This window comes from Acanthisitta chloris, unplaced genomic scaffold (genome assembly GCF_000695815.1).
Source record: "Acanthisitta chloris isolate BGI_N310 unplaced genomic scaffold, ASM69581v1 scaffold13758, whole genome shotgun sequence".
NCBI lineage: Eukaryota > Metazoa > Chordata > Aves > Passeriformes > Acanthisittidae > Acanthisitta > Acanthisitta chloris.
This window is the reverse complement of record NW_008686580.1, coordinates 81164-107745: the sequence shown is the minus strand read 5'-3', so window position 1 is coordinate 107745 and position 26582 is coordinate 81164. Positions and strand designations below refer to the sequence as shown.

The following is a 26582-nucleotide window of genomic DNA, read 5'->3' as shown; positions in this document are numbered from 1 at the left end:
TACAGTCTGCTCCACTTGCCCAAAAACAAGGGGAAAAAGAAAACTGGAAAGAAAGGAAGAAAGACAAAGAATGCACTTTGTTGGCTTCAGTAAATATGAGCAGAAATTGTTTCAATATATTTAGTATGTCTGTTTTGAAAGAAATGTGCAATAACATCACTGTTACGGATACACAGGCTCTATAACAAGACTTCTAGCTCCCTCTGAAAGTCAGTAAAGGAAAACTGCTTGCCCATCCCCCCCTCCCTGTGTGCCCACCCCACCTCCTGCTAACCAGGTCTTTTAAAAATGACAAGCTGAAGGAAGGATCACCTACTCTGCTATGAAGTAACTGTGCCAGCAGCGCATGATACCTTGGGAAATAAAATTTCTGTCCATGCAATATAATGCTTTTCTATGTGCTCTAGATATTGAGCTGAAAAGTGAAGAGTCATCCCCAAAATGTTCTACGTTTATCAACATATTTACTATCCACACTTAGGTTCATCAACTCCCAACCCACCAGTCTTCTTCAGAGTCAAAAAAATGAGTACTACAATAGGATTATTATTTGAGATGAAAAGAATGTGATGCCTAAACCCAACAACACTGCAACTTCCAAATCATCTGTGCAAAGATGAGTCCTGGACCAGTGCCTACAGACAGGACCAATCCTTCATGGCTTGTTGTTACCACTCCTTGTGGGCTCTCAGCTGGGTTGTCCCCAAACCACTGGGTTAAAGCCCATCTTGGAGCCCACTGATGCCAGTGGAGAGCCTCACAAAGACTACAGAGCCCACAAAGCCCCACTTTGGCCACTCCATTGCCTGGCTGAAAGGTGGCAGGACAGTGCCACCTGCATCCCTTCCCCAGGCAGATTGGCAGCTCTATGTGTGCTGCCAGACTCCAGTATATCCTACTGCCGAGGGAAACTCTGGGACAGAGGCCACAGATGCCCATGCTCTTCAACATGGGGCGGCTGAGGGGTGGCCACGAGTGAGCAAAGGCCATAGGGGACAGTCTTGTACATGCTGAAGCCAATACAAGTCGTGTTTCCCAGGTTAGAAAATGCCTTAGTTCCTAGCTGTGAGGGATGACATGTGCGGGGTTGGTGAGCAACTACAAAGTTTCCATACACAGTCTGGTTTCTGTATGAAATCCCTTGAACTTAGGGGAGATCTCAATGAGATAAAGACCACCCAGTAAATACGGGTTACAGAACCAGGCTCTGTAACCTTTGAAATAACTGGTGAATTATTAAATCATCAACAACAAAAAAGTTGTGTTTCTTTAGAAGAAGGCAGAGCATGTGGTGCTCGCCCCTACCCCGCAGGGCTGTGCGGTGTCACCCCGGGCACCTCGCGCGCAGGTCGCGCCGCTCGGCTCACAGGACTCTGCTTCTGAAATTTTTGAATACTGCCACACAAGAACTAAAAATTGTCACTGTCATCTCTCAAAGAGTTAAACAAACAATATTAAAATACCATCTTCTGTCACATTTAAAGGCAGTTGGATATGTTTTTTTCCTCTATATTTATATATACAGAGTTCTGATCTAGAAAAACCAATACAATAAACCATTTTACGTTTAAAAACAGGCAGTCTTTGGTGACGCAAAGGCAGAGATTTTCTTTGTTACCTTCTGCCTATTTCACTCTGTCTCATGAAGTGAATATTATTGGCACTGTCAGAAAGTTCAAGATACTGCTCCACAGATAAAACAAAATATCCATCGTAGCCTTGGACCCGCCCAGTGCTTAAAAGCTGCTGTTTCTCTCCGTCTGTCCATGCCCTAATTCCTTCTTCCCCCTCCTGCAGTCGTCTCTGCTCCTTAGTCCAGGCCTGAGCCACGGCTCGCTGCCTGGCTATCTCCAGGACATGGTTCTTTTCCTCTTCCACCGTCGTTCCATACCGCACGTTAAAGCAGAGTGCGCCGTGCTGGAGCTGGATGTCAGCAAAGCGTCTAGTCCTCCCGTTGATCACAGAAGTCATCTGCGACACCGTGACATTGACGCCATTCTCCAAGATGCGGCGTCCTCCGGTGTTACCGATTAGGGCCAAATCTTCTTCCAAAGACCCCAGCTTGATAAAGTAATGGGTGTCTCGGCCCTCAATGGTGAAATGCAGGTTCTCCAGATAATGAGCGTTGTTGAGGATGGCAGCAATGCGCCGGCTGTCCTCGTTAGCCACACCGATAATGTCAGCTGTCACTATACCATCCTTTATGGCAAATTTGATGCCTTTTCCGAATACTGAAGGAATAGCTGCAAATCTGAGTTGCTTCGCTCCCTCAGAACATTTGCCATCACTATACCTGGGCGTCATAGGAAGCTGATCCAAGGATATAAAGTTTCGGAGTTGCTTTCGTAGCTCACACTGAATGCCAAGGATAGTCTGGAAAAGAAAATACCAATCAAGTTTGCACCTTGCAGTTCATTATAGTATCTCACAAATCCTACTCATCTCTTAATTGCTTAAAATGGATCTTCAATTTGTTTGGAAAATATCGTTCACACCTACAGACCCTTGGGCATGTGCACAGGTTTTCTAATCACCTATGGTAGTGCTTTCTGTCTCTCAGACTCCTTAATTTCTAGAAAACAAATGGAAATATGTTTATTGCAAATGCTATTTTTGCATTTGTTCTTCCTTATTATTCTTCCTCCCCCTTGAAATGTTACTCTAGTGGCTGATCTTTCAGTCTTTAGGCAGTTCAGGGAAACCTGAACTCAAAGCTGTGCTCTTTAATGTGACTCCCTGCTTAGTCTCTGTGTGCCTAATTACATCTTCTGTAAAATTGCAGTAACAGATTTTATAGCCCATTCTTTAAGGAAACAGGTTGTGAAGGTCTTGAGACACGAGAAAAATAGGAACCAGGCAAGTACATCAGATCTGTAGATCTTGCTCCCCATAAAGGTTAAAAGAAACTTCACTCCAACCATCTCTTTGTCTTTTAACACGATACCTATCACCACACCTTTTCTGTGCCTTGTAAAAGCTTCTTTAATACCTCAGTGACAATTTTCCATGGACATGGCCCCATATCTGGCACAAGCTCTGACCCTTCAGCCCATGGTGCAGTTGTTTGTGCATGGGAAATGCTTTGTAATTCCCTTTCCTGACTACATTGGAGGAAAGGCATCTTTAGAAAATCATATTTCTTTGTTAACAGATGCTGCTATGGTCAAATGCAAAACATGAACACCTGCTCAGAATATCAGTAGTTGGTCCTGCTGCAGTCACACTGATTGCTGAACCCTGATAGCTGCTGCCTGGCTCTTTACTGAAAATAAGCCCTGGAGCGAGGCTGAGATCTACAGACCCCCTGCAAATCCATAGCATCATTTCTGTTTCCTGCAATAATTATGCAGAGGTACTGACTTGTAAAGCTGTTTATACCCTCTGTGATTTTGCAGCTCCTGTGGCATTTTTGCTAACAAAGATGAATATCTGCTATTTTAATTTTTTAATCCACAAATTTTTTGTGCTTTCTCCATTTTCACACAAACACTTGTACCCTTTTGCCTATCCTGCTCTTCAAATTTGGATATTTTCTTTATAAACAGCTACAAATCTTATTCACTGTGTTGCTAAAAGCTTCTCCTTAAAGCTCTCCTCCACTCTGATGCCAGTACATAATTGACAACATTAAAGTTTCTAGCACTGTTAAACTATTTGCCTTGCCTATTATGTTGAAAGACACAGTCACATTGTTTCCTTGGTCTCCAGTATTTTCTAATAAAATTCCTTAATTTAATATTAGAAGCAGCTGAACAGAGTTTTTTTGCTAACCTTTCCAGGATCCCACTCTTGGGTTTTTGTTTGAAGCTGTAGAAGTTCATATGTTGTCTCCAAAGCTTCTATCTCCCGTTTTGGGAATCCAGGCAGCATGTTGTGCAACTGGAAACCAAACAGCTCTAGCCAACTTCCAATGTCTACAAAACAAGAAAAAGATGCTGGCAAAAAGACACATAAATCCTAGAAAAAGTGAGGGCAGTCTGCAGAAATCCCAGCTATGCAGAAATAACGATTTCACATCAATTTATGTTCCCAGTACTAGTTACAGCATTTATTGGACCAAACATTTTACTTGGTTACAAAGCATAGTTCTACTCAAATCAATAGTATTCCTTCTATCTATTTCTAGTGGAAAAAAATCAAATTAAACTGCTTTCATTCTTGCTCTAATTTTAGCACTGAGAAAAACAGCAGATGCAACTATTAATTATTTTCTTAGTTACCATAAAGGCTATAGAAAACAGATTAAGCTCAGTAAAATGTAATCTAATACAGAATAGATGTAAGATTAGAGCCAAATAGTGACTTTGGATGCATGAAAAAGATTTCTGGAGTCTTGAATCTATACCGGAATTTGATAAAAATTTTATTTTCATGACAAACATATTTCTTTTACCTGTTGTATACTTAGCAACATCTTGGATTCTCCCAACTGGGTAATTATTTTCAAATGAGTAGAGATTAAATGGTTGTGGGACAGCATTCAGGTGCTTCCATATATGATGATTTGGTGTCGTCCACCGACCAGCAATGACATCATAGTCCCGCTGACCCAGATGAACTAATTTAGTAAGCGAATCATAGAGTCCTCCATGAAAACCAATGATCACCTCGAAATCTGGATTAGTGTCCTGATAAATCTCTCCATATGGGGTGTACAGAATTTCTTTTATGACTTGACCTCGACTGCTAAACACAGCTAGAGGTGTTCCAGTGTTATCACAAGCAACATAATATTCTTCTCCACTGCTTAATTCCATTGCAATGAGATGACCTTGGAGATCATAATATAGTGATGTTATTTCCGAGCTAGTATGATTGTACAAGTGAGTAACTCTTATTGGGTTGGAGAGATCAGCGTAAAAGAACTGTAAGTGTTGTCCTAGGCTTGATTTGCTTGCAACTCGTCTTCCAAGACCATCATAACAGTATTGCATAGTCCAGCCAGACACTTTGTTGTACGCTTTGTTCAGCAAACCATTAGAGTTGTACTCAAAGATCTCACTGCCTCTTTGCCTGAGAAAACCATCTTCATCCATCTTGTATTGAATTTCTCCAAGTCTGGTAATGCGATCTCTTAGATCGTATCTCAGAGGAGTGAGGCGCGCACTGTTTCCATGGCTCAGCAGGTTGATGTTGCCGTTAAGGTCATAGCTGTAGCGCCACTGGGTTTTATCATTCACAGACACAGTCTGGAGTTGACCATCAGCATCATATTCATAAAAATATCTTGTTATATTGGCATCTACACCTACACGTATATCACAGATCACCATGCGACCCATATTATCATACTGGATGGTCATCCAGTACGCGATAGACTTGAGAATTTCATACTGCACTTCAATCACCTGACCATTGGCACTGAAGATTTTGGTATGTTTCATCACAGTGGTGGTTATAACTTGGTTTAAATCATAATTAATGACACTGAATTTTCCAAATTGTTCAGTCCTGCCAGAAACGTCGTCGTAACGATACAGATCTATGGGAAGAGGGGTCTCGTTGATCATGGCCTGCATGCTCGTGACACGGAAGTTGTTATAGCTGTAGTCAAATCTGGCATTCACAAGCCCTTCTTCACTAAACCTGAAGATCTGGCGACCAATAAGAGGACCTGTCCAAAACAAATAGGGGACAGAGGAAAAACAAGAACTAAATGAATTATGCCACGGTTTACTTACTCTACAGATCTAGACAGACTCTCCATGACATCAGATATACCCCTTAGCCTTATCACTGCTGAACTGTCTCGGACAATATCATTAACTAAGGATATGCTTGATTATTCTCTCGTAAACCTTTATTGTGCTTGCATTACAAGTTATTTATATTTTATTAACATTTCTCGAAATGAATGCTATTTTATTCGTAATTATGATTTCTATTTACTTGATAATTCTAATGAAATTTATTTTACGTGGTGATTTCCTTCCTCACATAAACAGTCCTTTTGAATTTATGTTGTATTATGGTGCAAACAGGGAAACTTGAAAATGCAAACAATAAAACAACTTGATTTAGTATTTAGCAAATATCCACACAGTGGAATAAAACCAACCAAACATTCTAAGAGCTATTCCATACCAAGCAATAAAAAGAAAACTGTATTTCAAATGGGACAGCTATATTCACCTATGGACACAGACACAGAGATATACACACATATTTTTCTATTGAAGCATAAAATATAAGAACTTGTAGACATAAAAATAGTGGATTTTCATGCAAGGTGAGTGCAGGACCAGAGCAAAAAACTTTAGCAAAGTAGTCACAGTTAGACAAACCTGTTTGTCTGTATCTGATGGTACAGATGAACCCATCATGCATTAAATGTATTGTTTTAATAACCCCAGAAGATTCCTCATAGGTGAACGTGACTTGAGTGGTGTCATAAAGAATCTCAGAAAGTCGGGACTGTTTGGTGTACTTGTAAAGGACTCTGCGGCCTGTCCCAGGGTACAAGGTTTGCAGCAGCCGTCCGTCCCTGGTGACATCCTGTATGAACGCCGCGCCGCTGTCCGGAGGGGTGTAGATGTTGCGGTAGTAGCCGACGGAGAGCATGGTCTGCAGGGCATGGCGCACCATGCTCGGCATGGTGACCGACAGCAGGTAGTCAGACTGGTCGTACTCAAAGATGTAGCGACGCTGACTGTGCAACAGAAGCATCACAGACTGCAACCAAACAACAATGGTAAGAGGCTGATAAAGCACATGATCATTCATCTAGTGAAGGTTATGGAAATGTTGAAACAACCATTCGCTCGTGCAGTTTGCTCTTACTGTCTGTACAATTCCAAGTGAAGCTTTCAGCTCCAGGAAGCCTGGCCAACAAGGTGGTAGAAAACAGGAGGAGAATAATAATGTGTAGAGGTAAGGACCTCCAAACTGGAAGGCAGATGTGGCTCTCAGTAGCATTTCAGGCTCATGCTGACTTGCTATGTTGCTTTGAAATATTTAGGTCATCCTCTCAGGAAGCAAGAACAGAGGGAACCTCTCCCTCACACACAGGCAGAGCATCTGCACCAGCAGATGTGTCTAGAGGAGTTGTAAAGGGGAAACGCCTTGTGTGTACAAGGTGTTTAGCTTTTACTGGCACCCTGCATATCTCCAGCACAGAGCTACCCCTTTTTCTGTATGTCTTTTAAATGCACATTGCCTCAGAGCTCACAGTACCTCTATGCTTACAGGTGGATGAAAATAATCTGGAGGTTCTTTGGTGTGACTACTATTATTGCTGATTTTGAGTGTTTACAAAGAATATAATTTCTACACAGGCACTTGATATTTGCCCTATTGGTTAATTGTGGCTAGTCAATGAAATCTAGTTTGTTTGTCTGGCAGATGAATGTGCAAGCATGGCATATTTTTTTCTCTCAATACTTAAAGTTTGGATTCTGCAAACCTTTTCACCTGTCATGCGCAAAGTCACAGTGTCACAGAGTACAAGCCTGCTGATGAAAAGCCACTGCTGAAACAAGCATAATGAAAACAGAGTGAAGACGTATGGGGGAACTTTGTAGCATTCCCCTAGGTCCAGCAAGTGTCTTGGATGGACCAGAGCACTGCACATCCTTGCTACACTGTCTGAGTTGTGCTGGAATGCCAACACCACACAGCTCTTAGCCCAAAGCCCAGATCTATCAGGCATATAAGCAAATTTGTCATACTTCTGCATGACTGAGACATCATACAAAACAAAGTCTTATGAGGAACAGTGTGACTGCTTTGTCATAGAGCACTGGGGAAAGAGATCAGAAAAGTAGGTTTTCTTTTCCTCTAAGCTCAAAAATCTTCTCTGGGAAGAAAACACCGCAAGCTCAGCCCTGCAATGTGTTAAGTAACATTGGTCCTGAGCCACTTTGCTCTGATAAATACACTGCATGCTCATTCAAAGGGCCAGAGATAGGCTCAGCCTTGGCCATCCTCTCTGTACCCCTAGCCCCCTGCCTGCCCAAGATGTGTTTCTTCCTGCCCTTGGTGAGACATCTGTCACCTGTACACCAGCCAGACAGCACCAACATATGCCACTCCAGGTCACCCTCTGCCAACTGGTGACGACAGACCTTCACACTGAGCTTTTTCTGAGCACTTTATTGCTGCTCCACCAAGCATTTCCAACACGCACTGTGTTTATTTTGTTTTCACCTTCAGTCAAGAGTCTCCAGTCTGCAGTAAACCACTGGCTGAACTCTCTCCTAGCACTGCTGTGACGCCTCTCTCTATATACTGCTCCCGAGCCTGTTTTTAAGCTGTCTGCCATTGACAGAGTATGAATAACAAGATCAGAAACATCCCCAATATAACTTTAGTGCCCCTGTGTGCCATTTTTACAGCACTTTGTGGCTTTTCCACTTTTGTCCAGGATAGTAAAAAGATAGACAGTACAAGGACTGGAGACTTAGTATCCTCTCTAGCCTATTAGAGGATACCATAAAGAAAAAAAATTAATTCCCAATTCATCCTAATAATATTACAATAGATTTTTCAACTCTGCACAAATTGGGTTCTAATTGTTTTAAATGATTTCAGAGGGTAGCTCATAAAACATTCAAAAAGCTGTCATTTTATTAAAGCAACCAGAGCCTGGTCAACCACATAATGATTGATGCCGTATGGTGTATCAAGACAAACAGCCAGTGGCAATTACTGGGAGCTCTGCTGGGAATAGACAAATGCTGAGCATCACCACTAGATGTCATTTCTGTCCAAGATATACACACAGCTGCTCATCTATTTTGTCGTTGGATTTTGGAATTGAGCTTGGAGTATTCAGGAGATTTTATAACACCATTAACTAATTGAGGAAAGTGACCAGAACAAGAGAAACTGAATCTCATCAGTAAGAATTATTTACAATGCTAATGTTATAGTGCTTTATAAAACCTTAATTATTTGAGCTAATTTTGTAAGGGGTAGAGATTTTGGAAGATGTACAATTAACTCATCAAGTGCTAAAAATGAAGAATTAAATAACTATGAATTGGAAGTGAACTATATAATTGATTTTTTCATATAAGGAATCATTGGGTCTTACAAGGTTTCAGACAACCTTTGGCAATCATTACGTAATTAACACAATGAGTTATTGACTTTAATGGAGCCACAAAGTGATATTTCAATGTCGAATTTCAACAGTGAATTCATTTTTCTTTGGCACAAGGAACAACAGCCATGAAAGCACATTAAATAGCTGGGAGATTATGTCCATGTGGTGTATGACTTTCAATACTTCTAATGACAAGTTAACCCAAGCCTGCTGCTACCAGTAAGAGTTTGCAATTTGCTTCTACAAAATCAGGACTTGTCCATTGTGTAGAATTCCAGAATAACACTGTTTAGTTATATACTTTATTTATAAGCTCATCATAAACTAAGAACAGGCAAAGCGGTTTGGAAAGATAAGAAGTATGTATCTTCCCAAAATTATGGTCCATTAGGCCCAAAGATAAAAAAGGATTTCTCCAAAAGGCACATTGCCCAAATATTTGAGAGCTGTACTAAATGCCTGTTTACTTGCAATTTGCAGAAGAGCATACAGACAAAAGAAGCCCTGACAAATTATCTGAAGCAAACTTCTGAAGCTCCTGGGGTTTGCCAATCTTGTTAACACATGCAAGAGCCATACTGCATGCAGGCAAGGAGGGAATCACATTTTTATGCATTCTCCAGTAGTAATCGTTCTTTTTTTCACTGGGTTAGGTTTCAGTTTTCTGAGGATCAAGTTTAAATACATTCAAAATAAGTACAGCACAGTTTATCTTAAAAGTACACATTTGGAACTCTGTAATATATAAATAACTTCAAAGTCACTGGATTTCTTCTGTGTAATACCTCCTATCAGTGCTACCTCACCTGCCTCCCCCACTCCCCAGCCTTTCCCTGTGCTTTACAGGTTCAGAGAAAATGTTCTGCAAACTCAGGGTGTATGGAACAGTCCAACATGTTGCTATTTTAAAAAGTCTGAGTACAAGTTCACACTAAGATCTGAAAGCTTTAAAAATACAGATTGGCTTTTTGGTTTTGAGAGATAAGGCCAAATGAGATGATTCCAGAGATGCAGGAGATGTTCTTCCTTAGTCTGTACAACATTTATCCCCACATTTCATGACTATTACCTACAGATATAAGTGAAAATCACAATACTCAGAGAATTTAGATGAAAGTCACTATAAAAGCAGAGCCATAACTCATTTTGTATTAATGCTTCCCCCCAAATGGCTCTCATAAGTGCTGTGCAGACTTTCTCCTCACAGGATCAATCCCTTGTTTACAGTGCAGCAAACTTGTACTCATAGGATCATCATTTTGGCTTAAAAGAACTGTGTTTGTGGGGAGAAAAAATTCCCTTTCAATGACCGTTATCTTTTTGACTGTTATCCAGAGTAGCAACATGCTTTTCAGCAGTGAGAGTGCCCTTTGTTCACTTGAACTTGGACTGAAACTAAAAAGTCTTTTTTACCTACCAATTAAACAAACTTGAGGTGCTGACAACTTTCTTCAGAACTGAACTACGGCAGGTTTGAGCAGCTGACATGTAGGTCTAAGCATGTCCTGAGACATTTTTGTCTAGTTATGCAATTCTATGTATTTTCTGTTTAAAAAGCCTTAAACACTCTTCAAGAAGTATTATAGTTCACAATATAATATCTATATCAAAACAAATATTTTTGCCTTGGAACAACAATCCACTTTTAAAATTATTTACCTTTTCTAGATATGTGTAACTCCATATTTTACCATCTGCCCATGTTCTGGAAATGATGTTCCCACTTGGATCATACTCCATTTTCTCAGTCCAGGTTCCTCTTTGGATATAGGTGACTAATCCAGAATGTGAATAAGTGATGTTGACCTCATTGTACTTGCTGATGGGTGACCATAAAATGGGACGTCCTGTCTGGTCATACATAATTCGAAGAGTGAATTTGCGATGATCATCATAAATCTTTCCTGTTCTGGTCACATGATCAAAATCAATGGAGAGCAGGTTTCTGTTGTGGGTCTAAACAAAAAGACACAGCAAGGTAAGAAAATAATGCATCCTAAGTATGGCCAACACAGACATGTCTGTGTCAGCACTAATCAAAGTGAGCAGAGGTTTAACACTGATTTAGGCTTTATTGAAGACAAGAAAATAGAAAAGGATTCAGATGAGAACCAGGAGGACCAAAAAAGAAAATGCTGCTTGTATTCAGTATTATACTTGTCATTACAGGATGCTTTTGTGTGCTAAACCCTCATCTCTACTCTCACCTTCTCCTAAGTTTTAATTCTTTCTTCTCAACTGTGGACCAACTTCTTGATTCCAGCCAAAGTTATGCACTTAAGCCCACAAATTAAGAAAGATGTACTATCTAGCATCCTCTCTCTTGAGCTCTGCTAACACTGACAGGTCAGCTGCTGCAGCTCCTGCTCACCAGCATCCTCATGCTTCTTCACAAAACCACCCCACTCCCAGAGCCTGTGAAAGTCAGCAGCAGTGGTGCCTGGTGCCAGCCACATTCCTTGCTGCAGCTCTCTCAACACATCTGGGACCTGCAGCATTTGTTAAACTCACTGTGTCTGACAGACAGACAGCAGCCCAACACTCAATTTGAAATGAAATTCAAAGCTGAGCCAGATTCATCAAGACAAAAATGTATTTATCCAGTGCTATCATCATCTGCCTCCTCTGACTCATTCAGTCACTGGGCAATCACTATTAAACTCCATTTAAATCAGAGATATAATTTAGGGAACCATAAAACATTGTTCACTGATTTGTCTTTTTCAGATCAATGCTCAATGTGCTCATTGTTTTAATCTACCACATTTTATCCAATCACTTGTGCTAATCTATTCCAATTAATAACTTCCTCACAGCAGAGATGATGCCAGTGCAGGTGTTAGCACAGTCATGGCACAGTGCTTGCTCCTCACGGAGACCTGGAAGCACAGCCACTGAGGAAATGGTTAAGAATACCTGTTTAATAATTCAACCTGTGATTAGAACGAACATTTTTTTTCTTTCCCTTTTCTGTTTTTAGATACAAAATAATTTGAAAATCTAGAAGAAGCAGGTGTGCTTTCTTCAGCTACCATTTCTGGGGTTTTATATACACACACGTCTAACTTTAATAGTGTTCATTTACAATAGCTGTAAAATACCTATATACCCCTGTAGACTGCTGTAACTATTACAATTTATGTTCTAATGATAGTTAAGGAGCCAAAGTAAAATGTGATGTTCAGTTCAAGTATATTTGCTTGTGTACAGTCTGATGGATTAAGTTTAATATAATATATTTTTTATTGAACTTCTTGCAATTTCTAAAAACAAATCCTCTTGGTGGCAAAACAACTGAAAAGCAAGCAGGGAGTATACCCTATCTCATATTCATTTATGTTCTTTGTACATGCTTAATGTTCTTATTGCTGTTGTTATTATTGTAGAATGCAGTTAGGAGAAAGGAAACTCTCGAATACAAATTGTTTGCAATCTGAATTCCTCACAACAAATAAGAATGAAAACCAAACAGAGACAGAATTAGCAGTGAAGTGGAATGCAGTATTATTTGAAAACTTACAGAGTTAATATAAGGTTAAAATACTTCCCTTATATTTCACATTTAATGTCTCATTTGTTTACTTTCTTATATTAAAGTTAAATTAACGCCCTTCTCAAGGCAAGACAAGATGGCACATGGGTAGCAAGACTCATCTCAGTGTTGGTATTGACAAGGTGATTTCAAATCCCAGTGGCTACATAAAGATGACTTCTCCAACATACATATAACATAGTAAGAAGCCCCAAGGGTGGGTGGAGCTTATGTGTTTTGCTATGAGCCAGGGAAAACTGGTTTCTGAAATCAACGTCAGGTTGGAATGTCAGCTGATGAAAATAGGGAGAAAATTCAGCTGACTTCAGTAATGTCAGAAGTGCATTAAAACATATATATTAATTATATGTTTTTAAACATTTGTTGTCTCTACTTCCATTAGTTTTATAGCTAGACATTTTGAAGTGTAAGTATCACATTAAGGTTCACTTCTTTTGACTTTCATTTCCAAGGGTGTCCTGTCTACAATGTGTAAGTCAGAGGAGATGATGGCATTATTTCCTTGCCTGTGTTTTGATTTAAGCCAACGTAAACGGACAGGCCCTGGCAGAGGATTTAGTCCCCTCATTAGAATTTGCCATAAGACTGGTAAATAAAGGGAGATAATTTGCTAAATGCAACAATGAACATGGCTGTTAAAGCCTGGGTCTGTAGGACTTTTGAACTGAGGCCAGTGAGTTACTTCCTTCTTTGTTATTAAAAAAAAGGCAAAAATCAGTAAGACTGGCCAAGCATTCAATTTTCAATTTTGTAGATATTCAGTTATAAAACCTGGACTGTACCCAATGCCAAGATCCTCAAGTTATGCAAAAGTCAGGAGGGAACGGGGTTGCATTCTAATCAGTGTATTATTATGCATCATGCTCATCGATTTTAACAGCAATCTTTGCTTCATTTTTAGAAGTCAATTAAAATAGCAGTTCAATTGCTAAAAAATAAATCTTGCTAGATTAAGATTGATGTGAAAATGCCTGGTTGTACATAGATTTATTATTAATATAAAATGCATACATGCCCACAGAATGTTTTATATATGCTCAGGAAGCACCGGGGCAGGCAGTTAGGCACTTGAAGGAAATCTGTGGTTAATTCCTGTTTCCCACATGGATTTATATCCTGAGATAAAGTTAGATGTCTGTTCTAGTATTTCAGGTCACTTACTCCTGCTCTATTTGCAAAGCAGAGAATTAACACCATACAAAAATCCAACTTTATAAAACACAATGTTTCCAGTGTTATACAGAACATGCTAACAGTGGCTTCTTTCCAAAGCTGGAAATAGCACTAATAGAGTGACATCCTTTCAAGATGGCTGCTAATTGCAATTAAAATTAAAAAAGTTAGGACCAGCAGAGAAGAAAAAGCTTTATTCTCTTTCTTCTCTTCAAATAGGTCATCCTTTATCTCATCCCCAGCTACCTGCCTTCTAATTTATACCTCTTAGCACTCAAAGCCGTTTGTTTCACTGACTGTATCAGGGCTGATAACATCTTTAAACCTCATTTCTATGCTTTTTTTTTTTTTCTTTCTCAGAAAACTCTTCCATTGTGCTGGTTTTTCTTTCTTTAACTGAGGGCTCCTGCAAGTCTGTTCATTTCCATTGAGAACTGCTCCAATCCCCAGAGCTTTTCTTTACATATATTTTCAAAGTTCAGCATAGTTCTTTCTGCCCTACATTGCAAGCTTTCTAACACACTTCCTATTGTGCCAGGCATGGCATATTAAGTGTTTAAAAACTTTCTTTTTAAAATATAACTCACTAGAAGTTTTCAGAAGGTCTCACCAGAACTTCATCCAGCATATGGGCTTCTAATGATGCTACTTTTTTTTTTTCCCCAGCAGTACTCAAGGATCTGTCAACAGTAAGCCCTAAATCTATTTCATTATTTGGAGTAGTTTCAAACACACTGTAGGATGGTACTTTTGCTCTTGCTGTGCTGCATATTTCCTTTAATCACCAAGGAAAGATAGCTGTCTCTGTGTAGATCCTTTGCCTTTCTCACCAGCTGCTCTGTTCCAGCTCCTTCCATCTCCACTGACTCCACACTCCATCAGCATCCCACGCAACCACCTCATGGCTAAAAGCTGAACTCCAGGACCCACATATTTTTGCTGTTCTCCAAAGTCCTTCTTCATGGTATAACAGCCTCAGTAGTCCATTAGTCCCTTTCTCTTCTGCCTAGTTATATGTCATATCCTGTGCGCAGAATACAATTGGACTCGATGATCTTAGAGGTCTTTGCCAACATAAATTATTCTATGATTCTAATATTTCTCCTCTCTACTAGCAAATACTCATTTAATGTGCTATCCCACTAGGTTCTCTCTAAGCTTGCCCTGACAGCCCTCAGACTGGGAGTCCTAGAGCATAGTACAGTCAAGGGAGGGGAAAAGATTGCAATATAGGCTGGTCCTGCTGAGCAGGCAGGGACAATCTAAAAGTCCTCTTGATCTTGGTTAGGTATAAAAAGACACAATTTACAGAAATAACAATGCAATGTTCAAGAATACTTTTGGAAGGACAGAGAATAAAAGACATCAAAATTATACTTACACTTCCCCTTCACCTTCCATCCTCTCACTGGATGAAGGTGGAGGGGGAGAAGAAGGAGCACATGATTGGCTCTACACACCAACAGCTGATCCAGAGGTAGACCGATCAGTTGAGCTCTGGATACCTTCAGTATTGCAATATTGCAATGAAAATTTTATGCCTCCAGCCAGAATCCATTTAATCCTGACCAATTTGTGAATTTTCTCCTTTTTTTATTTATTTTATTTTGCCAGGCAATATTAAGGATCACACAGAAACAAGTGAAAATGAGTTAAAAGAACCTGCAATCAATTTCAAAAATAGAAAATACAAACTGCATATCAGGAAAACTGGGCAGGATGAAGTAGTTTAGATCCTGCCATCTTAATGCATTTGTCACTATGATAAGTTCAGTTGTCTCCCTACAACAGGGCTATGAGGTATCACACTAAGGCAGAGATGAAACAGGCAAAAGGTAGGCAAGAAAAACTAAATGAAGATTTTCTTCACTTGCAAGATACTAAAAAGTAATTGTGACTGTCAAATCTTAATGATGCCCTTTCAAACAGGTGATTCACATGCAGTGCCCAGTCTGGCCATATCATCCAAGTCTTGTATTTTAGATTGAGCAGCTGAAAAGCAAACATGATACACTTAAAAAAATTTAAATCTATAGCTTCTCATAATCAAAATGAGATGGTTTTGATTTTGGTTTTTGATTTTGATGGTTTTGACAATCCAGAGATTTTAATAGCCATCCCTGTATTTTCACAGCTAACAGGTGTACCTTCAGAGGTAATTACTGCCCAGAAAGGTTGGAGTCAATCACACAGTATTTTTAAGGCCAAAATGTCCAGTTGTACTACTAGTACAGGCATTTTAAGAGGTATTCATGTGAAAATCAGGACTGATTTTGTACAAAACCTGTTCAACAAAGTAACAATGTCTTTGAGCTGTAATGTTACCTAATTACATGCTGAATGTTGACCATCTGTCATTGTAATCTGTGAGTTCTCCTCACAGGTAAAAATAAGCAATGCTAAAGCAAGTCTTTCTTAGAGCCATGGTGAAACCCAGCCAGAGGGAGTGAGGGGGATTGAGAGCATGTGGCAGAGGGCAGAATTAATACACAGACTGTCTGGATACATGGGGAGGCTCTACATCACTCTGACTTGCAGGAAAGGCACTGGCCAGGACACCCAAGGTGTGCCCTGTGAGACTCTCTGCCCTGGGCAGTGGCTGGCACCTGTTAGCTTCCCTGGAGGAAAGAGGGTTGGTTGAGAGATCTGAGAGGCAGAATGTGGCTCCAGCTCTGCTCTGCCAGAGTAACTACACATTATCCTTTGCTCACAGCTTCTTCCAAAGCCATAATTTAGTTCTTAGTTGAAAAAGAAGAGGAAGAAAAAAAGTAATTATGTCTTGAGGTCGAGTCTTACAACCAAATGAAACAGAGATCAAACATCCCTGAGACTGCTGGAGGAGTTTGGTTTTGAAATTCATGGCTGGGGCCCACCATTAACAAAAAATTTTCACTGCTCTTCTTACAAAGTAGAGTATTTCAACATGATTTTAGTTCAATGACTTTCAAAGGGAACACAGCGCTTTACACAAGAGGAAGCCTTACCCTTAGCCTTCTCTCAAATGTAGAGATATTGCCTTTGGTCTGCTCCCTCCTTTGCCTCCATTCAATGAGATTTGAGTTATGCTCTCCAGGAAGGGAGATATTGCACTTCCCTAACGTGGGGCTGACAACGCCTGCCAGAATGTGAGGCTCCGTGTTAAGCGTGATTTCCATTCCACTGGCAAAGGTGACTCTCAGAGACCCATCTGGGCTGACCCGGTAGATGTTCTGTGTGTTATCTGTCAAAAAACAATCAAAAACACGTAACAGAGAGAAGTTCAGATCTCCAGAATTATAAACCAAATGTTAGGTGCAACAGGGCTTTGTTTGTAACCCAGGGAGGTTACAGACAGCTGAACATACAACTGCAGTGTGAGTTTTGCAACCTGTAACCTTTAGACATTCCCATGTCTGAAGGGCTTTTTATTACATTTAGCCTGATGATTTTCATTGTGAAAGTTTTCTGCAGTAGGAATAAAACATTTTTGCTTTCAGCTTAAAAGTATGTGAACCTATAGGCTGAGTATTGACCACTGATATTGTGACGATTTCAGCACGTTAGGATCTGTCAACAGGACAATGTACTGCTTGAACAACTGTAAGAGTATCTGAGGTGAAGCATGAAAGCTGTTTTCCAAATGTCTAGGATGACAGTCAGTCTCCCATTCTGTACCTTATCCCTGTATCACTGTACTAAAACCTCGTTCTCCTCCCCATTAGCAGCAGCACCTGGGGTTGAGGTACAGTGATGGTTAGTCATGAGCCTGAAGCCTGGTGCAACAGACCCACTGGGAAGTGGCTGTTGGCAGAAAAATGAATGGGTCAGCAGCAGTGCCACAGCAAGTGGCTCCAGAGGCCAAGGACTGTGCCACAGGGGACTGCTGAGGGAGCTGGGATGACCTAACGCAGCCTCCCACTCCTCATCAAAACTGCCAGAAGCATGTGGAGGGTCCAGAGTAGGTTTCCACTGAGATGATACAAAGGCAACAGCTACTGTGGCTCCTTTCTCTTGCCTGGGCACTGTAATTCCTGCACTGCAGGCAGAGCTGTGCCACATTGTCTGGCAGCTGGTCAGGCTGAGGCTATGGAGGCAGGAGGTCCCTGCAGTTCAGCTGACAGAGAAAACTCCATCATGAGCCTGAGTGTTTAGTGCTAACAGACAAATTAAAAACCTCACCCTTCCAATGAAACTGATCTTCAGCTAGGGACTATCCAAAGCATCCTTTGTCTTTTAAGTTGGTCCACACAGAAATAACTGGTCTAGCTCTTCAGATGTGAATACAGAAAAAATAGTTGGGTATGTCAGAAAGTGAAGATAACTGGATGTAAGGAAATCACACCTGACTGGTTGTCCACGAGGTGCTTCATGATAGTTTTGCAGAGATATGGTAATATGCAAATTATATGAATTTATAAATATGGTAGGTGTAACAATAACTAGAGCTGTTAATTTCTGGTATTGTCCATAGAGTGCAAGCACTTTCCTGAGACTCACTTTGGTAACATATCAACTTTGAGAAGTTACAGATTTAAGGACAGACATGTGATCAGGCAGTCAGCAGATGATGCTGAGAGAAGATGGAGTCACTTGGACAAAGCCTAACACATGACACAACAATATAAATATTTTCACTTGTACGGTGCTGTCTCTGCAATGCAATAGCAAAGAGGAATGAGTGGATATCTTGCGAGGTGAGTTTGCCCTCTTTTTTTCTTATAGATCAAAAGTTGAGAGGAAGAAAAGTTCTGTGATGCACTCAGTTACAAAGCTTTTCTGTAGCATACCTGGAAGGAAATCAGAGAGCTATTTCCCAGCACCTGCCCTCTCAAGGCCTGAACAATTCACTGACGTCAAAAAAACCCCAATAAGGACAAGCCCCCCCAGATCGATTAAACTGTATAAAACCAGAACTTTGGTGATGAATCTGCAAAATCCAGAGGATGATGCTGGGGCAATTCCACTCGAGAGACAACAATTTTTTTACAAGAGACATGATACTGTGATATTGCCAGGGGTTAGTCAAAATCTCATCTCCAAGGCAATCACTAGCAGAGGTGGGTCATGCTTTTCCCCTTCCTACAAGAGCTGTCACCAGGACACAGCACCAGCAGAAAGAATTCACAGCATTGGCCAAGCAAGACATTTTGGGGCTAAAATGTCAGTGGAACCTGTCATACTTCTGGGAAATATTTCTGAGAATAACAATACTCAATGTAGTATAGGTTAGTCCAAGTCCTCCTGATACTGAAGAAGAAAGTAGCACATAAAGCCTGGAGACATCAGAGATTTCAACATGGGATTCTTCTAGGAGCAAAAGAATTCACTTGTGCTTTGTTTCTAATTGGTACTCCAGGAGAATTGTAAGTAGCATCTATCTGTTTGCACTGAAGCAAGGAAGAAACAAATGAACTAATTCTAATGTCTTTTTTTTTTTTTTTGCCAAAGAGTTCGGAATGCAATAATATCTAGGGTTTGAAATACAATGATTGGGGAAGAAATAACAGAAATGCTTTAAATACCTTGTTTTAAAGTATATATTGTAGAGGTAGCTGAGAAGTTTGTGGCAGTGATCACATTCTCTCTGTTTGAAGTATCAAGTTCCACCCGTGTCAGTTTTTCAACATCACTGTGGAAACTGCTGACTTCCCCAGTTGGGAAGGTTGCATTGGTCAGATGGCCATCAGAGTCATACCTACAAGACATGATGTTAAAGAGCCATGAAAATACATCACTATTGTCTTGTAGATACTCCTAAAACCAAATGCAAAAAAAATGTAAGAAGCATTGTCAACACTGTGCAGCAAGTAAAAAGGTAAGAATTGGTTCATTTATTCACTTAAAATGCATTCAGTCCCTACTCTGAATTCCTGCTTAGAGTCTTTTTCAGTGGTGCTGGATAAAATCCAACTGGGAATACTATGAGATGCTACCTTCATCACTCAGCTTTCTGCCAGAGGTTTCTGCTCTGGGCATAGCTGGCTGGGGTTTCCCCCACTGGGCTGTGATACAGGAGCGAGGCCACTGGAGGTCACTCGGTGTTCAGGCAACCAACTTAGAATCACGGATTCACAGAATGGGTCAGGTTGGAAGAGACCACAGTGGGTCATTTGGTCTAGCCTCCCTGATAAGCAAGGTCATCCGAGAGCACATGGAACAGGATTGTGTCCAGACAGTTCTTCAACCTCTCCAGTAGGGGAGAATCCACAACCTCTCTGGGCAGTCGCTTGCACAGTAAAGAAGTTCTTCCTCATATTCAGGTGGAACTTCCTGTGCATCAGTTTACACCCACTGCCTCTTGTTTTATTAGTTGGCACCACTGAGAAGAGTCTGGCTCCCTCCTCTTGGCACCCTCCTTTCAGATACTGATATGTATTGATGACATCCCCTCTCAGTTGTCTCTTCTAGAGGTTGTACAAGCCCAGCTCCCTTAGTCTTTCCTTGTGAGATGCTCCAGTCCCTTGATCATCTTTGTTGCTCTCCACTGGACCCACTCCAGGAGCCCCTGTCTCTCTTGTACTGGGGAACCCAGAACTGGATACTGTGCTCCATATATGGCCTCACCAGGGCTGAGTAGAGGGGCAGGACCAGCTCTCTCGACCTGTTGGCAATGCTCTTCCTAACGTACCCCAGGGCTCCATTTGCCTTCTTGGCCACAAGGGCACACTGCTGGCTCATGGGCAGCTTGTTGTCCACCAGGACTCCAAAGTCCTTCTCCAAAGAGGTACTTTCCAGCAGGTCAGCCCCCAGCCTGTACCGGTGCTTGGGGTTATTCCTCCCCAGGTGCAAGACCCTGCATTTGCTCTTGTTGAATTTCAGAAGGTTCTTCTCTACCCATCTCTCCAAACTGTCGAGGTCCCCCTGAAGGGCCACTCTGAGGTATCGGTCACTTCTAGTTTTGTATCATTAGCCAACTTGCTAAGTAGGCACTCTATCCCCAAAAGCACTCATCCCACAGAAGGTATTCTCATACCCATTAGATTAAATAAAACCAATTCTCACATTCTGCAACACTTAGAAGGTGCCTTTTGTCGCCAATGTGTGCAATACATAATATGAATGGTGAATGTAAAAAGGGGACCTAAAGTGTAACAATAGTGATAAAATTAGATTGAAATCTGGCGCAATTAAGTTGCCTACATGGGTTTTACTTTTGTGTTATGTTTCCCAGGGGCCTACTCAAAGCAGCTTCTCAGCACAAGGATCAGCACCAGAATCTAGAGTAGCACATTTCAGTACACCCAAACTTCATCAGTGCTAAAGAAATTCTTGCAGTTTAAGGTACTTGACGTGAATCAGTCACATTATCAAAAAGTCAGTAATTAATTCCAAAGCTCTGGAGCAGGGTTTCTGACAGGTCTTTTCAGTTCTACCAATATATTTGTTCTTTCTGATGGTTCACACAGAGACCAGTGCAGAACATTGCTTGGTGCTTGATATTGTTTCATATTAATGCCTCACATCTTAAAAACCTTATTGATCCTGACACGTCTTTATTCATCTAAGTCAACTCACTGATATCGCAGATGTATTTCTATGAGCAAAACAAATCTGTGTTCATAAAACAGAAACTTATTTGTGTAGGTAGGAGAGCATAATTAAGTTTTCATGTTTTGTTAACTGTCTCCTCTCATTGACAAAATATATCCTCAGCTGATGGTATCAGCCAGCAAAGATGTATTGCCTCCAAGGGAACTCTTCCAGTTCACATCAGCAGCTAATATGGCTACGTCCTTACCTTTAAAATCCTAAGATTTCCTTAGGATCTTTATTTGCCCCTAATTAGTCAGACAAAATCCACATGTTGCAAGAAGTATTGGCGGAAAAAAACCCCCAGGATTTTTTTTCCATCCAATATATAAAAAAAGGAAAATTGAGCAGCTGCTCTTTTCCAATGAAGCACTGGAGAATGAACTAGCAACCATCTTGTGGATTTTTGGACAAATAAACTGATCAAATATTAAATTCAATATAGTCTCTCTCTTTTTCACTTCTTACTGCACTCATATACATCATGAGACTTATTTACATTCTACCCTTATGCTGATTCTGTGCAAGTTGACTGGGTGCCACAGGCAGCGATTAAAATTGACTCAGATCACTACTTTTCATCATTAGAAAGCTCCATGAATATTGGGCAGTTATATTTCATTTAATGCTTGATCAAACAGATATGACAGCTTGGTATGTTATTTGGATTTGCTACTGTACCATAGAAAAATCCTCAAATAATGCATTTGTAAGGTGCAAATACAGCCAGTTTATTGGAATGTACTTGTGCAGACATGGGATCCATCTTCACTAAGGATCCAGTTTTGCTGCTGCTGAGATACAAAACTCCCTGTGTAGCTGAAAATGGGATAAACTGTTACTGGCTGGCTGGCCAGATACAGTACTGAATCCTAATGAGAGCAGAGTACATGCCAACGGACTCTTACTTGTGTAGATGGTCCCACTGACTTCAAGGAGGACATGCAGATTAGTGTCTCAGTATCGATTCCACAGTGTGATCATCTAAAGGGCTTTTTTTTCCTTCCAGACTGCTCCAAGAAACCCAACCCTTCGAGGACAGATTCTGTCACCTTCCACATGATGAATAGCAGCACACTGGGACTCAGCTTCTGCAGAGCAATGTCCTACCCATACTAATAGGGGTGGAATCATGACATATTTCTTAATGTTAATTTGGGGCTCAGTTATGCCACTGTTAATCATGTCAGTGACCATTTAATCATGCAAATAATTGCATTGATTTCAGTACTCACATGAGGAAGTGCTCACCAATATTTGAAATGCACACATGGGGATATAGCTTCACAATCCATTTGCATTTCTATGTGTAGCACAGTTAAGAGTTATATCATTTCAAAGGGAAAGCAATCTAATTAATTTTTTTCAGAGAGAGTTGTTTCTTGCAGGTGTTTTCTTGTCCTTGATTTAATAGAGGCCCAGTGTTCCCCCTCCTCTTTTACAGCTTTAATGATACTATATTAAGAGAACTCTTAGATGACTGAAAATTGTACATTAGCTATAATTTTATGCAAGAGCTCTTCCAGTACTTCCATTCCATCAGATTAGAGTAGATGGATGACAAGTACTTTTGTAGGTGGTTTTCCACCTCTTAATAATTTCCCTCTGTGAGTGAATCTGACATACAGGTAGATGTTCTGAACAGTTCATTATCTTTGCTCATATTCCCAAGTATGTGTGATATGTGTTGTTAAACAAACTCATTCCTATTTCAGCTTGACAGTGTCACGGGTTGAACTTCTGGATGTGAATGCAGATCTAATTGAAGCAGAGAAGATGATTCCAAGCAATTTTAAAGTTGCTGATATGATAATTCTCTTAGTTCCAATGCTCTATGCATTTAGGGCTAGCAAGCAATTCACATAGAAGTAAACCCTTCAAAAAAATCTCATTTTCAAACTGAAATTGAGTGTCAGTTCAGACTGTGACCTGTCTGAAAAATAGTATCTGGTTAAAAGATAACTAAGGACCATCACAGCCCATGACCTACTCATGGCAGCAGGTGAGCAGCATCTCCTAAATGCTCACCTACTCAGCACAGTGCTGATTGCATTCAGGAATTTGTGATATATTATGAAGACGACTTAAAATACCAGACTGAACATAAACGTTAATGACATGACTTTACTATTTAATTTTGTTGTTGTTTTTGTAAGACTAACAGTTGTAATTCTGTTCATTTTTGCTGACTGACCTAGGCTGGCAGAAGTGCCTGGTCATGCAAAGCCTGGTCATGCAAAGCATCAGTGAGGACAGTGTTACCCAGGTTGCAGTGAAAGCTGTGAAATCATGTGAAACTGTTTCATTTAGCAAAATTTCTTTGTCTTAATCAGATACGTCATATCAATCCTTTCAAGGCACAGGGATTTCTTCAGGAAGAAATCTATATTATGTACAATGGGAAGTGCTTGCAAACAGGTAAAGTCTTTTAAAAGATCTTACTACACTTGAGTCATATTTTCACAAGAGGAACAAACAATAATTCTGTTAAATGGTTTATGCTCAGTATCAGTGGGAGAGAGTACCAAGACTGAAAGACACATGGCTAAAAATAATCTTTTTCACATGCCCTAACAATCAAGGTCCTGCAACAATGTGTGGTGTTTGGCATTTTAAGAAGTAATAGACATGACTTGGAGCTACTGCAAAACTTTTTTGAAAGTGTCATTGGTCCATGGTCTAGATTGACACCATCCTCAAGTGGGGATTTAAATGGGTCACTCTCAGTGCTGAAAATATTACAAAGAAGCATACATATATTTTAAGTCAATTCTGCTTATAAAAGGTAACACTGATCAGTGTTTGAACAGCACCAGGACAAGCTTTGCCTGTAGCAAGATAGTTTAAATTTCTATCAATAGATGCCTGATAATGAGAACTGAACCAGGAAGGCCCTGTATGCTTTCGTTTTCTCATACATTGAAAAAACATCCCTTTCTAATGGCTTATACTTATGCCCACCCTATCAATTTAGTCTTTGGCAGAGTAACAGAGGACAGGATAAAAAACATTCCCATATACTAGGCACCAGTTTTCTCTGCTTTTATCCTACTTTTATTTAAAGAAAATATAATTCTAAAACCCTGTAATGACAGTGACTGAACTACTTTTCCAGGTGACTTAGGCAGTAACTTAATTCTCTTCAATGTGTTTTCTGTTACTACCTCACCTAGATGGCGTTTCATTTCAGTTTTTGACCGTGACCACCTATGCTTTACAGAAAACAGGCACTATTATCCTCCTTAAAGACTCTGGACTAGGACTGCAATGTTAATATACGATCTTCATCTGACACTTGTTGCATCCTCAAACAGGGATTATGACAATTAATTATAAATAATGAGAAATCCTGATACATCACATGCCTTAATAAATCAAAACCAAACTTTCCCTTGGATTGTTCTCTGTCTGGGACCAGACTGGTATGTTCTGACTGCATCTTTAACTGTCTTGGCTTTCTAGACGTCCTATCAATGGTCTTGCTTACGAAGCCTTTCCTACCCTCCTTAAATACAGCCTTTTGCTATTACATATCCTTTTGCTCTTATATATCCTCTTCCCCTGCTGACAGAGACAAGCTCACTTGTCTTTGAATATTCCTTCCACTGAGATTCTCAATTTCCTTCGCAACACTCCCCTCTCTGATGAGTATGCTAATTTCCCCTTTTTGCCTTCCTCACGAATTTTTCAAGTTCCTGATTCATATCACAACTTGCCTCTACTTCTTTAATTACAAAAAAAATATTCCACTATCATATTTTCATTTAGAGAAAGAGATTCACAATAAGAAAGTGAAAATGAAGTATAATTTCAGGCAGTTTCTGCTCTACTAAATGGGCACTGTGCACAGAGCTTTTACATATGACAGGCTTTGGCACCTAAGAAATGGTAGTGTTTAATTTGAAAAGCTTGTGCAATGGCACTACTTGTCCTTTCTCACACAGTGGTAGTAGCAGGGTGTCTTTTTAAATTACTAGAACTGTCTAAAAAAGCTTCAGTATTCATTTAAAGTAGAGTTCTTTGCATCAGGCATTTAGTGTCATGGACTTACTCATACACAGTTGTCCATCCATTTTCATCGCTTTTGGTTGCTAAAAGTCCTGTGTTTCCAGGATATGTCATCAGAGCCAGGTTGTAGCCTTGGGCATAAACTCTTTTCAGAACCCCATTGCTGCTTATTGTCAGCCAGTACACCTGGCCCCCTGGCACCACGACCCACAGGGGCAGCCCACTCGTGTCTCTGCGGATGTGAACGGAATTCCCACTGCTGCTGGTGATGGTGCCAACATCCCCTTCTGCACTGTAGGTGAAATTGTAAATGTAGTCCCTGGTGATGAGGTTCAGCGTGTGCAGGTGGGTGCCATTGATGGTGAACTGATACAGTTCCTGGTCTGCTGGCGACGCAATCTCGTACATATTGGTGTCACTGAGGTGTGCCTTGTTTCGGCTGACTGCGCGGATTCGAACATTGCCCAGGTCTGCTACATACAGTGTGTCATCAGGAGACACTGCTAGAGAAGAAGGTGCTTTCAGCTTTGCATCTTTGGCATATCCACCATCACCTGGAGGAGAAATGGTAATTTTAGTAATCTCTAATGTCCTTATTTAAGCTGATCCCCTAAGCCTCACACTGCTCTCCTCAGTATCATTTACAGGTCAATAAAACAATATCCAACTAATTAAATTCCTATTATCCAAGGTTGGTGCAATTCTAAATTAGTCTCAATGAAGAGAAACAGGAATATAAATTATCTAATTTGCAGCATTTTTGCTAAGCCCCCAAACTCTGTGGTTCAGGAAAGCTTTAATGCAAAACTGTGAAAGAAAAAACCATGACACCTGAAGTTTCATTCCCTCCTTATTGTCTACTGGCATGTAGTTAAAGTAGGATTGCATTATAAATAAAACAAAAAGAAAATAAAACCTAGTAATTCAGCTAAAAAGACACTGAAGGAAAGGTTAGTTTATACTTATTAAAAACTCAACACTACAGGAAAAGAAAAGAAGAACAGTAGCCAGAAAGTGCCTTGAGAAACAATCCCTTTCCATATTTCTGGACAATTTACTTGGTTTGTGTAATTTAAGGTTTGAGGAGGATATTTGCATTATCATGGGCTGTATGTGCCTACCAAAATGAGTTTACATGAGCAGGATTTCCTGTAACTAGCAAAAAACCATATTAAATCTCATTCTTAGAGAAAAACACATTACTGTGTGTATTGCTCTCCTTCTCCTGACTGAACCATGAAATTTGCTGGAGCATTTGAGCATACCCTATGCTTCCTTGGAGATGGACAAATT

General features: G+C 40.3%; 1 protein-coding gene across 1 annotated transcript in view; it reads right to left on the bottom strand.

Annotated features, from left to right (window-relative positions):
* Positions 1 to 1419: 1419 nt before the first annotated feature.
* TENM1 (teneurin transmembrane protein 1) overlaps positions 1420 to 26582 on the bottom strand; it is a gene marked incomplete at its 5' end in the record, with an annotated part of 98473 nt that continues 73310 nt past the window's right edge. Inside the window, 8 exons of the mRNA XM_009080228.1 lie at positions 1420 to 2373; positions 3772 to 3914; positions 4394 to 5614; positions 6285 to 6672; positions 10706 to 11002; positions 16757 to 16992; positions 19274 to 19446; positions 25333 to 25843. Of these exons, the coding sequence (XP_009078476.1) occupies positions 1615 to 2373; positions 3772 to 3914; positions 4394 to 5614; positions 6285 to 6672; positions 10706 to 11002; positions 16757 to 16992; positions 19274 to 19446; positions 25333 to 25843 (3728 nt within the window). The remainder of the gene's footprint in view (positions 2374 to 3771; positions 3915 to 4393; positions 5615 to 6284; positions 6673 to 10705; positions 11003 to 16756; positions 16993 to 19273; positions 19447 to 25332; positions 25844 to 26582) is intronic.